This window comes from Lithobates pipiens, unplaced genomic scaffold, assembly GCF_037356315.1.
Source record: "Lithobates pipiens isolate NorthernLeopardFrog02 unplaced genomic scaffold, aLitPip1_a1.2 Scaffold_22, whole genome shotgun sequence".
Taxonomy (NCBI): Eukaryota; Metazoa; Chordata; class Amphibia; order Anura; family Ranidae; genus Lithobates; species Lithobates pipiens.
This window is the reverse complement of record NW_027507784.1, coordinates 254,448,053-254,461,789: the sequence shown is the minus strand read 5'-3', so window position 1 is coordinate 254,461,789 and position 13,737 is coordinate 254,448,053. Positions and strand designations below refer to the sequence as shown.

Sequence of the window (13,737 nt, the reverse complement as noted above, 5' to 3'; positions counted from 1 at the left end):
TGTTGTGCAGCAAACTTTAAACCAGCTTTAACATGCTTTTTCTTCAGCAATGGAGTCTTGCATGGTGAGCTTTCATACAGGCAATGGCGGTTGAGCGCATTTGTTTGTTTTCTTTGAAACAATTGTACCTGTAAATTTTAGGTCTTTCTGAACCTTTCCACAAGTGGTCCTTGGCTCTTGGACAGCTCTTCCGATAGTTCTTTTCACTCCTGTTAGAAATCTTGCAAGGAGCACCTGGTTGTAGCTGGTTTATGATGAAATTATGTTCTTTCCACATCTGGGTTATGGCCCCAACAGTGCTCACTGGAACATTTAGAAGTTTAGAAATCCTTATGTAACCAATGCCATAAGTATGTTTTGCAAAAATAAGGATGCAAAGGTCTTGAGAGTTCTTTGCTTTTACCCATCATGAGATGTTAGTGTGACACCTTGGTAATGAGACACCTTTTTATAGGCCATCAGTTGACACTGAACCAGCTTAATTTACACTGACAAGGGGCAGGATTACTTTCTAATAGATTAGCGCTAGTGTCTTGGCTTTCCATGCTTTTTTGCACCTCCCTTTCTTCATGTGTGCAATACTTTTTCACTGTCTCATTCCATTTTATTACACAACTTCATTTCTGAACTTATTTGTTTTGGTTTCTTTGCATGCAAGGATTGAGTTTTTACCGTGAAAATTTCAGGTCAATGACACCTTTAGAAATCTATTTACCTAGAAAAATGGTGAAGTGCTCAATAATTATTTTATCCGCTGTATATGGTGAACAAAAAAACACATATAAACACCTTTTAAAAAAGAAGTGAATAGTCACTTTGTTAAATGAACATTCACTCAGTCTCAATTCCTTTAGTGAATAAACCCCAGCAGATTGTCCTAGGGCATACTCGCATAAAACTGGAAGCATTTAAAGAGAAACTTCAACATATCTTAAATGTTAGAACAAAGACACCTTTAGAGAGGTTGAGTAATGGCAATCTACACACATATACAGTACTCAAAAAATTGCAGGCATTTTATTCTTTGCATACCTTATTCTTTTCTTTCACATTCTTTTCATGTTGGCCAATTTTACCAAGGGTAGATGAATCCATCTCCCTTTACTTCCTAGAAACTATGCCAAGAATTCTGGGTCTGCCTCCTGGAACACAAGACAGGAACTTCCCAGGATGCAGTTGTGAGATCTGGTTATAATTACCAGTGCCTCATTCAATCCAGGAAGTGGAAAAACACTAATTGTAAGTAAAAGCAAAAAAAGTATAAACTAATGAATGTAAGATTTCATATGAGCATGCAGAGCTATAGGCTGATGTGATTTTTATTGAAAAAATGGAGAAAGGTCCATGTTAGGAAGCATTACTATGCAGTAAGATGCATCATCTCACAGGAAATATAGCAGTGGATATGTACCCTAAAATAAACACATTATACAGTATATTTCACCTCTGAAAATGCAGATGTAAATGGTCCTGCATACAGGCCACATCAAAAACTGTGTGGGAGCCATTTTGTTCAGGTCAGAAGTCACCCAATGGCATTTTATCACAAGAGAGACTCCGCTGTAGTGACCTCCCCTCTCCTTCAGTTCATACAATACACAAACTGTTAGCCAATTCCAAAACTTCCTAATCAGATCTTTGAGAGGACAGATGCAGAACCTCTCACGCCTATTACCCGAATCCACACACAGTCTAGAACCCCTAATAAAACTGTCGAACTTGCAAGCCTGAGTAACTAGGGTTTTTAACAGATACTCGCCTTGGTCCCAGGCCTATCAGTCATTTAACAGTCGTAAATAGCTCAGCTGGTGCAATACCCAAAAACACATTCCTGACAGACAGCAAAGACTCAAATGTTCAGTATATGAAAGTACAGCTAGAATAATGAACATATTTACCTCCATCAGTTAATTAGTAATGTTTTATGTCCAAACACCCCTATATTGGACAATATGGGGAGCCAACAAAGCATATTAACCCTGCTAGGTAAAGTAGACATCCGAAATCTGTCATATCTATATCCATTTCTCAGGTAATTTCATGCTGGATAATAATATGCATGTAACCTGAAGGTATTCAAAGATAATACTTATAGAAAACCAGATCTGTGGAATGTTCGGAAGCGCAGAGACATCCCATGACAACACTGCTTTCAAGGGGACTGCCCCTGAAATTGTCAGCTCTTGTTTAACACCGAACCAAGGAACACCTGTCAAGTCCTATGAGAACCATCTTGCTTGATTGGACTCTGCTGAACCAGAACATTGTTCAAGTATTCCCACTCTCAATTCCTTTAATTATTTGTTGCATTTTTGTCTCTTTGTAATACCAAAAAGTAGTACAGAAACCTTATGAAATTGGTGCGACGCAGCATTAGGACTGTGCCATTGCCACCGATTTGTTTGATGTCAAATTGTACCAATATGAACCAGAGCAAAACCATATTTTTGGAAAGTGTTAAAACGGTCTCTAATGCAAACTAAAAGAACCTCGGTCTGAGGAGTGCTACTGTGATATAAATCTCTGTGGTGACAATGTGTGTAGATGTTTATTTAGATTCATAATTTTCATGGCTGTTATTGTGGAGGGTTGATGGGCTGAAAGCTATCTGGTGGCAGTAGGGTGTAAAGGATTAATTGCTTTGCTAACTCCTCTCTGACAATTGCTCGCAGTCTGTTGGCACTTAGATTGTAGTCCCAAAAGCTAGAAAATCTTTGTGCAGTGTGAGGCTGAGTGTGTCATTGTTGTGTATCAGTGATATCATGGTGTGAGGTTGACCAGTCATTTGTCACAAGTTGGTGAAAAGGGGCAGTGGTCTGACCTGGGTTTTTCACAGCAGGCTATGGCTTTCGCCATCTTTTACATGTTTTCCTGGGAACTTTTTAGTAACTCAAAACTGGGTATACAGTAATAGATTTTCAAATATTTATACAAAATTCTCAGTACATTTGACAGCTAGATGAATGTCACTTGAATGTAGTTCAGAATTTTGTTTGCTTTAACCAGTTCCCGACCGGCGCATGACTATGTACGTCAGCAGAATGGCACGGGCAGGCATACTGGCGTACAGGTATGTCCATTTCTATATGCTGCCCTGCCATCGCGTGCACGACGCGCTCGCATGCTGGTCGGGACCCCCGTGAACCCGGACGCGGGTCCCGCGATCGACTCACAGGGAGATGCCGTTGTAAACAGCCTAGCAACAAGTGACGCTGATCTCTGATCCATGTGATTGGAGCAGAGATCAGTGTTCACTAATACAAAGCCCAGCCCCCCCATAGTTAGTAACACGCCCCTAGGAACACTTAACCCCTACACTGCCACCCCCTGATTAACCCCTTCACTGCCAGTGTCATTTACACAGGAATCAGTGCATTTGTATAGCACCGATTGCTGTATAAATGACAATGGTCCCAAAATGTGTCAAAAATGTCCGATGTGTCCACCATAATGTTGCAGTCACAATAAAAAATAAAAAATAAAAAAACGCTGATCGCCACCATTACTAGTAAAAAAAAAAAAAAAAAAAAGAAAAAAAGCCATAAAACTATCCCCTATTTTGTAAACGCTATAACTTTTGCACAAATCAATCGCTTATTGCGATTTTTTTTACCAGAAATATGTAGAATACGTATCGGCCTAAACTGAGGGAAAAAATATTTTTATATATTTTTGGGGGATATTTATTATAACAAAAAAGTAAAAAATAATGCTTTTTTTTTTCAAAATTGTCGCTCTATTCTTCTTTATAGCGCAAAAAATAAAAACCGAAGAGGTGATCAAATACCACCAAAAGAAAGATCTATTTGTGGGAAAAAGAGGACGTCAATTGGGAGCCACGTCGCACGATGCGCATCAGTTAAAGTGACGCAGTGACGAATCGCAAAAAGTGGTCTGGTTTTAAGCCAGCAAAATAGTCCGGTTTGAAAGTGGTTAAACATTTGATTTGAGTGAATTGAATTTCCAAAATGAAAAATACTGTTAGAAATTTGAAAAAAAAAATTCCATCCTGCATTGTTCAAATTTTCTGGTCACTGTGGTCAAAATTGTTTATCAAGTTACCCAAAGTAACAAATAGAAAAATTGAAGGAATGAAAATTTTCAGATCAAAACCTACTAGTGTATACACTGCTTAAAACAATCCCAGGGCTACTATTATACATATTATACACAGTAAAAGAAAACCATCAAGTCAAGTTTCAAAAGAAAGGTATATTTATTTTTACTCTTGAACACAAAAATGCAGAAACATGATGCTCCTATTCAACAATTTATCAGTAGCTACAACACTGCCACTATGTACAAAATATCCAATGATAAATGTGCTACACATATAAAAATACAGTATGCATTACATATATACAATGTGCAAAACATCTGGCATTTGAACATCATGTTAAGGAATTGATTGCAGGGGGTGCAAATTGCATGTACAAAGGCATCAAAACTTTTCATAGAAAGGCATGAATACATAAGCAGGCCCCTGATCAAGGTCGCAACTGCGGTCCTCTGATTGTACAGTTTCTTCAGTTCTATGGGAGGTTTTCCCTGCAGTCCCAATAATCACTGCAGATGGTCTCCTACCTAAAACCTTCATGTCTTCATACTGCACAATCAATGGCTATATATTTAATGAAAGAATCACCGAAATCACAGTAACTGTAAAGCAGCAGAAGGGACTGATGCAAACTGATCTTCTGATTATGTTAAAACAAAAATAGCAGGAATCAGCAAAACCCACAAATGTGTTAAACTTTACAGAAATCTCCAAAGTACTTTTTTCAGCAACATGTAAAGATGTTTTTCAGTAATGTTCATTATATCAAGCATATTTTTTTTTCTTACAAAATAAATACAAGTCTTGTCTCGCTACACCAATAGGTTGTGAAACTCCCTGCATTGCTGAAAAGCAGGTGGCAGCCCATATGCCACTTATTCTACTCTTTTGCTTTTAGTCGATGGATCACAAAGAAAGACCCCATAAGCTTGCAACCCACAGAACTCTTATCTGTAAGAGGTCTTATCTTATCTTGCCTGACCCTAAACTCTTATCTGGTTAGGGGTCAGGCAAGCCAATACTGCTGGGAAGCATAGAAGCAGAGGCAACTGAATAATCTCTCTAATGCGCTACTAAATAAATTTCTTTGTTCAAATTATTATGGATTAATTATGCAAGGATACTTGGGCTACCAACTAAATGCATTTAGGCTTTTTTAAACACACTTTAAATTGTTCACTAATTATAAAAGGTATAACTAAAACAGATATGTGCATAATATCTGTTCACCCAAATTCTGATTCCCTCTTTAGGCTTAACGTACACAGGACTTTTTGAAAAACCTCTCCTGAACTATTTAACTTGACAGACAGTAACCCACGTTTAAAACATCCATTTTACCGTGTTTACATGCCGCCTTTGCGTATCGAAGAGTTTTAAAAAAAAAATTTTTACATTTTTTTCCCCAAAATATCCAAAAATTTTAAATGCCTGTAAACGAAATGCGGCTAAACACAATTTACCACGTTTAGCTCTTGAAATGCCTCAACTCAGCGTCTGAACTCATTTTTGTTTCCAAAAAAGGCCTCTAAACTCAACTGCCTAAAAATGACATTAAACAAACTTTTGTACATGTACACATAAGATAACATTGGATGAGTTCAGGGGCAGCTGAAAAAAACATCCAACTGCCTCTGAACGTCCGTTTACCAGCAGCAGTGTACATGAGGCCATAGACAGCAGGCTTGTGAAGGACAGTTTGGTTGCCGGTCACTGACTATAGTAATTTGCAGCCCCTATAATTATTTGTACCCAAGCACCATCACCAAAGCCCCACTTTGATGGCTGCAATGATTGGAAAGGCAAGCATAAATGGTCTACTGTCAATTTTGCATATGCAAAACTTGCCATTTGAAATAGATTTAATAAACCTTTTTTTCCCCTAGATTTCATTAAAAGCGCGCTTTATTACTTAATTTCAGTCACTTAATATATACTGACCAGAAAGGCGAGAACCATCAGCTGACTGGTGAGCAGTACCGCGACTAGCATTTAGCTTCCAGCCAACGAAAAAGTTTTGTAAGCAATGCACATTAACATTACAACTTAAAGCTGAAAGGTGTAGGAGCAAGTATAAGCTACAACAATTTAACAAAGTACTTTACATTTATGGGCCATACGTTTTACATTTACAATTTTGGAGAATGCTATAAGCATTCAAAGCTTCATTGTCCTTTCTTCTGGATATCTACAAATATGCTGATAGCAGCAAGTATTATGTACCTACTACATGTAGAAACAATCCTATTCTTCCATATTTGTACACCTGAACTAAAGTCCTAAGTTCAACTTGTACACACAAGTGCTTTGGTGATGCATAGGAATGTTTACAATAAAAACGCCTTTGCGTACATGGTACCTGCCCAGGCTACAGCATTAGTATTGTGGTCCATTGAATATAGGGCCCATATGAAGCCATTTTGGTACAGCTTTCACTTAGCACAGATACAGAACATTAGTTTTAACAGGTCTTTTGGCAGTTCATAGTAAAAGGAAGGTAGAACAAAAGCTTACAGTTACTGAGTGTTTATATGTGGCTTTGTAATACAGCCTTTCGTGGTATCTGGTAGTAACTGAACCAAACATGCTTTCCAGTGGACCAATAAGCTTGTTACAATATAATTTTAAAGCTGAACTCCAAGCAAACAGGTAAGTACACTGTTAAAACACGTCTGCAGGCTTACCTGTTAAGATCTTTAATTCTGATCTGTCAAGTCTTATAATCCAGGCACCCCGATGACTCCACTACAGTGAAGCAACACTGCTTGGTTATTGCCTTGCCCCAAGAATGCGGACTGGAAAGAAAGGCCCCTTTCACACTGAGGCGTTTTTCAGGTGCTACAGCTCTAAAAAATAGCACCTGTATAGCGCCTGAAAAAAGCGGCTGCTTTCACACTGGAGCAGTGCGCTAGCAGGACGGTAAAAACAGTCCTGCTAGCAGCATCTTTGAAGCGGTGAAGGAGCGGTGTATTCACTGCTCCTACCCATTGAAATCAATGGGGCAGCGCGGCTATACCACCAGCAAAGTGCAATTTGCGGGCGGTTTTGACCCTTTTTCGGCCGCTAGCGGGGGCTAAAACTGCCCGCTAGCGGTCGAATAGCGCCGCTAAAACAACAGTAAAGCGGCGCTATTTTTAGCACCGATGCCCGCACTGCCCCAGTGTGTAAGGGACCTAAAGGTGTGTAATGACTGCTTACTCTGTTCTCCCTGATCAGCAATCTCCCAGTGTTTAAAGGAAGCTAACAAAGTATAAAGTACAGATTAAAATGTAATATTCTAATCAGTACATAACTGGATAAAAGTATTATTGTGTTATTTTCCATATGTACTATATATGACCCAAGTATTCAAAAGCCCATTAGATATAGTAGAAATGTAAAATGTATAGAGCGTTGCCAGTACTGATTTTACAGGGTGCTATTGTTTCAATGTTTCCAATTATTACATTTTAAAAAGGAAGTTTAATGGTGACGTTAGTTAGCAATATGCCACAACAATATGCTAAATGTGCATGTCATAACTGACTTGCAGCTAGAAGAGTATTTCCTAGGCGGTAAAAACCATTCTTGTTTTTTGCTTTAAAGGAAAAATGGTCCCCATCCCATTTAAATAGGGTGACATTTCTGTAAATAAAAAAAATAAATGGGTACATGTGGGGTCCCACCTTTAAGACTGGTGTCTCCAGCCTCCCAGTGCTTCTGGTGGTAACTGGAAATTATCAGATTCTCACTTCCCCTGTCATCAAATATGAACATCCAATTACATGCCATAGGATCTCATGACTGCTCCTGCAGCAAAAGCACTGGCTGTAAAGCAGAGTTCCACTGCAAGCACACCTTACATGCCATATTTGGCATGTTTTTTTTTGGGGGGGGGGGGGGGGTTAGCAGTTACCTAGTTAAGTTACCTTCTCCCACTTCTAATGCAACGGGGTGCCCACACTAGCAATGCCGGCGCTGTGGAGACAAGAGAGCCAGGGGTTTGAGCGGCCACATCACTGGACCATGGAACAGGGGAGTATGCTTATTAAAAGGCAGCAGATACAAGCAATGTAGCTGACGACTCAAACAGAAAAGGCTAGAACTCTGCTTTAAGTTGTATCTGTTCCTCTATACTCTTTCAGCAGAGGTGAATAGAGTATCAGGGTATCCCACAACCACCGCAACCCGTCTGCTGTATAGAAATGCTGGCATTTGTGATCATTTACAATCCATACATGATAGTAGTTAGAATTTGCATAAAACTTTTCTAATGTAAAATCTTGTTCCATGCATTTTAGGAACAGATAGATCATACTAGACTTATATCTTAAAGTACATATAAGATTGGTTTACATGATGGGATCCTGAAAGCATACAAACTATACCTCCATACCTTTCATTTTGGCACAATTTTGAGGGTGCAGAAAGTTCAATCATAAAATGATAGGGATAGTTCACTTCACTTCCAAAGTAGTCCTATTTTCACTACTGTTTTATTCTCACAATAAAAGTTTATTGAAAGTTTACATAGCATACACAATGTTTTAACATTTTACTGGAAACATGCCTCAGCGTCAGCCTTGTAAGATATGGACCTGTTGTTGATAAGATTGTGCTAACTCCAATTCTGTGCTGTTCCATTCTGATATCCATCTTAGTAGGTTTGATTACCTCCAGTACAGAACTGTGATAGAAGTTTATTGGAATCTGGTAAATCTCAGTGAAAAGTTTTAAGTTGCCATAGATGAATGGAAATTCAGGGACCGGCCACATTTCATTCCATCAATGGCTGTTCCCGCTTGACAGAGTGGTAGAGTGAGAGAGATGTAATGATTGATTACTCTAGAACGGGACTGTTGGAAAAGTCATTTGATTGGCACCTGGAACCAATCGGCTGCCGCCCTGAACAGTGTATTCTGACAGCGAGAGTGTCTCTACTGTCAAAATTCACTAGCATAGCAGGGAGGATTCCTCCATCCACCTTCCTTGCGTGGATGGGGTCAACTATTCATTTTTTTTTCAATCACACCACTGGCTGATTAAAAAAAAAAAAAAAACATTCATGTACGGCCAGCCTTACACTGTGTGCACACATGCACTGGATGCCCTCACTATTGATACACTCTCTTACTCTTTTTATTATACATGTATGCACCATGTTAACTTCTACCAAGCAGAGATTTCTTGGTAGATTAATTTGAAACAAATCAATAATCTACTAGGTTTAACCTCAAATGATTTAATTTATTTCAAAGTAGGCTTCAGAGAACCTGACTTCTTAAGAACAAATACACTATGTTGCATAGTAAGGCCAACTGTATAAAATTAGTTTCCAGAAATCCCAGACTGTAAACACCTAGGTCCTTTTGCCAGTTAGATGGGCCAGTTTCATTTTTTTGTAAGTTTTTACAAGAACATGTTAAGGTGATGGCTACTTTAGGTGTTATTGCAAATATTGGATTGCAAATACAAGTTATGAAGGGAAAAAAGCGCCAGATACAACCCTCATCTACATTTTACAGGAGAGCAAGCGCTCACTCACACAAGATGTGATCTCGTGTACTTTGTTTAATTTTCAAGCACACGTAAAATACACTATGAAATCCTTTTTTTTTTTCAACAAGGCATATAACACATTGCATTGTGGTGCATTAAGAAAAGTGTCCTGCATTCCGTTTCTTTGGTGCCTTGACTTGCATTTTTTTTCATTCAAGTCAGCTAAAAAAGGGATTATTAAAAAAAAAAAAAAAAAAAAAAAGAAAAAAAAAGCTTGGTAAGAGGTTGGTGTGATTGAGCCCAAAAGGTTATGGAAAAAAAAAACTCTGTATAACCGATACAATTCTTAATTGGAAAGCCTGCACCATAAAAATAATATGATAAAAGTGTCTGGATTCCTTCACTTTACAGCTAGCTTGGCTTTGAGTATTTCTAAGATGAATACACTTTTAAAATAGAAGGTTAGGAGATATTTTTCTTTAGTATTGTTTTACCCAAAAGGATAGTGAACTTAGAAGAGCTAGCATTCTTGTAAAAATAAATTGCCACGTTTTACTTTTGTGTGGTATCCTTTAATTAACTCATGCCTGAAGTGATAGAAAATTCAAGGAATATAAGCCTGCAAAAGTAAAATATTAAGCTACAAAAACGCATCTTTCATATGCACTTACCCCCTATAACATGCAGAAGTAGTACATTGTTATTCTTATTCAACAAAACTTTGATTCTTCTTTAATTTGTGTATTTATGTTTCCTAACGGCTTTCTAACTTCTTAAAAATATTCTTAAGCATTTTTTGTCCCAGACTGTTCTAACTAGCTATTCACTTCTAGATATTGGACTAGAAAATAAATAACCGAGCCAAGCATTGTTTGGTGTGTTGTGTCTTTTCAAAATAAGCAAAACTTGTGCGCTCAATTCATAGCAGGTAAGCTATTCTTATAAAAATCATTTAATACATTTTTGTACAATTATATTACAGCTTGTTTCGGAGTAGTGGCCATAAAAATCCCTTTGTTACGAAACATTAAAAAAACAACAATGAAATAAAAAATAAAAGCAAATATAAACAGCCAGTGAGATTTCATTCAATAAACATCTGTAAAATGTAGCGCTCAATCACTTATGAATTCCACATTTGCCAGCAATTGAATTACAGTTACTGCCCAGATTATCTTTTATTTTTACAAGTTCAATTTCAACTAATTCTGAAAATGTGGGCTTTTGTAGTTTCTTTTACATTCTAAAAACGACTGTAAAGTATATCACTAAGGTTACATTGTCTAAGAGATTCATAAAGCCAATCACACATTATAGCATGTGTGCTTCAACTCCGCAAACGATTTTATCATGAGAACCCTGAACCAGCCAGCGCTTTGCCATGTATTCCTATTGGCTCAGCCTGTTCACAGGAACAGTCAAGTGCAGTTATTTCTTTAAAACAAAAAATAAATTGAAACATTAATTCCTAAATTTCTGTACAAATGATCCACTCATCATTGCAATGGTATCTTATATAATTCCTCTGGATCTAATCTGAATATCTGACCTACCATTACTGGTTCCCTGGTCACTTTTTTCTCTTTTTAAAACATAGCTACCCTCTCTAGTGGTGCATTAATACAGATATGGGTATCCAGTGCAGTTAAAAACTGTAGCCCTCATTCTGTTATTTGTGTAATTTCTACAGTTACAGCCATATGTCCAGCCCATGTTTTTAAAAGTGAAATCCAATTCTAAAACCCACAGAAAAAGATTATTCCCATTGCAACTGCAAGTCGTTAGTATCCAAAAAGTCAGTGGAGAACATACTTTGAATAGTCGAGCCCAAGGGAGTAAGAGAAGAGGCTGAATTGGGCATAGTAATGTCCAGCCACTCCATGTTGTCCAGGTTGGTATCTTGAAGGTCTAGAGACAAGCAGCTGTTTGCAGTGAATGGAGTCTCTGTGGTTTCCATCGGTGTTGGATCATGGTCCAGTATGCTATGGTGCTGGAGGAGATCATTGTTCAGGTCATCTATAAGAGAAAATGTATCTCTGCCATCACTGTGACTATCCAGGTGAGGAATGTTAGCTCCTGATGGCAGCGTGCCATCTAAAAATGCCTCCAGCTGACTTTCTAAGCTAATAGACAGACTGTTTGTGGGCTCCAAAGACAGAGGAGGTGCTACATGTATCTGTGGTGGTGGCCTTGATACCACTGTGTTTACTGGCATGGTGGTTACACTGGCAGTCGCAGGTCGCATTTTTGAAATTGGTGAAGGCTCTTCTTTCACAAGAGGGGAAATCTCTGAAAACAGAATACAAACATGGAAGGTTTTTCTTAGAACTTTTTTTTACAAAAGGTTAACGTACTATCTATATTGCATCACAAAGCATAAACAAAGAAGAAAGTCATGCATATGGCATACAACGTATCTGCTGAATGCTAAAAAATGTCCTGCAATTTAAAACACAAGTTGTTGCTAGGATCCTGGTTCCATCCATCCTGGCAAAAGAATGACATGTAATCTCAAATCCCCTGCTAAATAAATGAATGAATAGTCCAGTCTGGGCTGCTGCACCACAGTGCGATAAGGTGGCATGAGTGAACCAGTGTCTCGGGGTAATACCCACAGGAATACTCACACACTGGCAAGAGGCTTCGGCTTAAGTCCATCTTTGGTTTTTGTAACATTTTTAGATCCACTTTTTTTTTTGGGGGGGGGGGGGGGGGGGGGGGCTGACAAATACATAAATATAGTTTTTCATAGCTCTAAACAGAACACCACAGCAATTCAAGTAGACTTGGGTGTGATTATTCCACCATGCAATAGTTATTAGGTTTCTAGGTGAATTACTTGATTATCTACAGTACACTTCAGATAAGTGGTTACCATTAACAATTGTCAAACACTCAAATATCTTTGTGGAAATATTAAACACTTATGTTGTTTCCCAGATGTGTACATGTATCCGCATCTACTATCCTGCTGCACAATAAAGCCTCTTCTCATAGTTTGAGTCTTGTACTCCTGTTGTATTCCCATTGGTAATAAATTACAGACAATCAACATTCAACACTAATAGATTTTCCAAACTAGAGGAATCATTGCTCTGCATGTCATGGGGAACATATACAGCACTTGCATTGTTACCATGTCTATTCTGAACAAAGCTTTTAAAGTGGAGCCTAATCCTCTGGAAATATAGAACATACTAAATCAACGGAGAATATACATCCTGGTCTCTGGACACAAAAATGTTGCCATAAGCTGCATTAAAACAGGTTTCATTGAAGATATAAATCTAGGAAAAAATACAAAAGGACCGTATGAAGAGTACAAAATCCTACTGCCCAAACACTATTTTATCTTATTCAACTTTTAGCTCTTCTTGCCAACTACTAATTTACAAATATTTCAGATTATATTCAGAACATATCATGCACTGGTCTGACTATAGCAGAGTAAAAGCCGATTGCTTTCGAGGAGTAAGAGCAACTACGTCTTACAATATATTGCTGGTATCTGCCAATAGTCTGACCAGTCTTGCATTTCAGTTTGTGTATGTGTATAGAATAAAACAGATGTATAAAATTGTAATAGCAAGAATACCTATTTTATAAGTACAACCATTTTTTTCATATTTTTCACAATAACATTAAAGAAAAGGAGGCGTGTACAACTAAAATAAAATGGGAACATAGGGGATTGCATGGTAATTATGGTGCTAGGTCGAGTACAAATTTATAGATATTTTAAAAAAAAAAACATGTATGTGAAACTCAAAAGAAACCTTAAGTGTTGATCAAGGTACCCATTTTTCCTATTTTCAAAGGGAAATGTGCTAGATATTAAAGTGGTTCTAAAGGCAGAAGTTTTTTTCTTGTTTTACCTTAATGCCTTACATAAAAAACCTTCCTCTGTGCTTGCTACAGGAGCACTCAGAAAAAAAGGAGCCACCTAAAACCCAGGCGGGGGGACCACAGAGGAGGTGGTTCAGGATTGCTCTGTGCAATAGTATTCCACAGAGCAGGAAAGTATAGCATTTTAGTGATTTTAATATAAAAAAAAAAGTAAGTTTACTATAACTTTAATTAAGCTCCTTCTAACGTACTTCAGCTGTCATAGTGTCACATTCTCCTAGTAATTGGCAAATATCTGCTACAACTGCCTGCTAGTTCTGAACTTAATATATTTAAATTTCTCACCTGTCCCGTTT

General features: G+C 37.9%; 1 protein-coding gene across 10 annotated transcripts in view; it reads right to left on the bottom strand.

Moving 5' to 3' along the window:
• Window positions 1–4,197: 4,197 nt before the first annotated feature.
• MRTFB (myocardin related transcription factor B) overlaps window positions 4,198–13,737 on the bottom strand; it is a 484,967-nt gene continuing 475,427 nt past the window's right edge. For all 10 annotated transcript variants that reach the window (XM_077448955.1, XM_077448954.1, XM_077448957.1 and 7 more), the window contains one exon: window positions 4,198–11,824. In XM_077448955.1, the coding sequence (XP_077305081.1) occupies window positions 11,292–11,824 (533 nt within the window). In that variant the 3' untranslated portion in view covers window positions 4,198–11,291. The remainder of the gene's footprint in view (window positions 11,825–13,737) is intronic.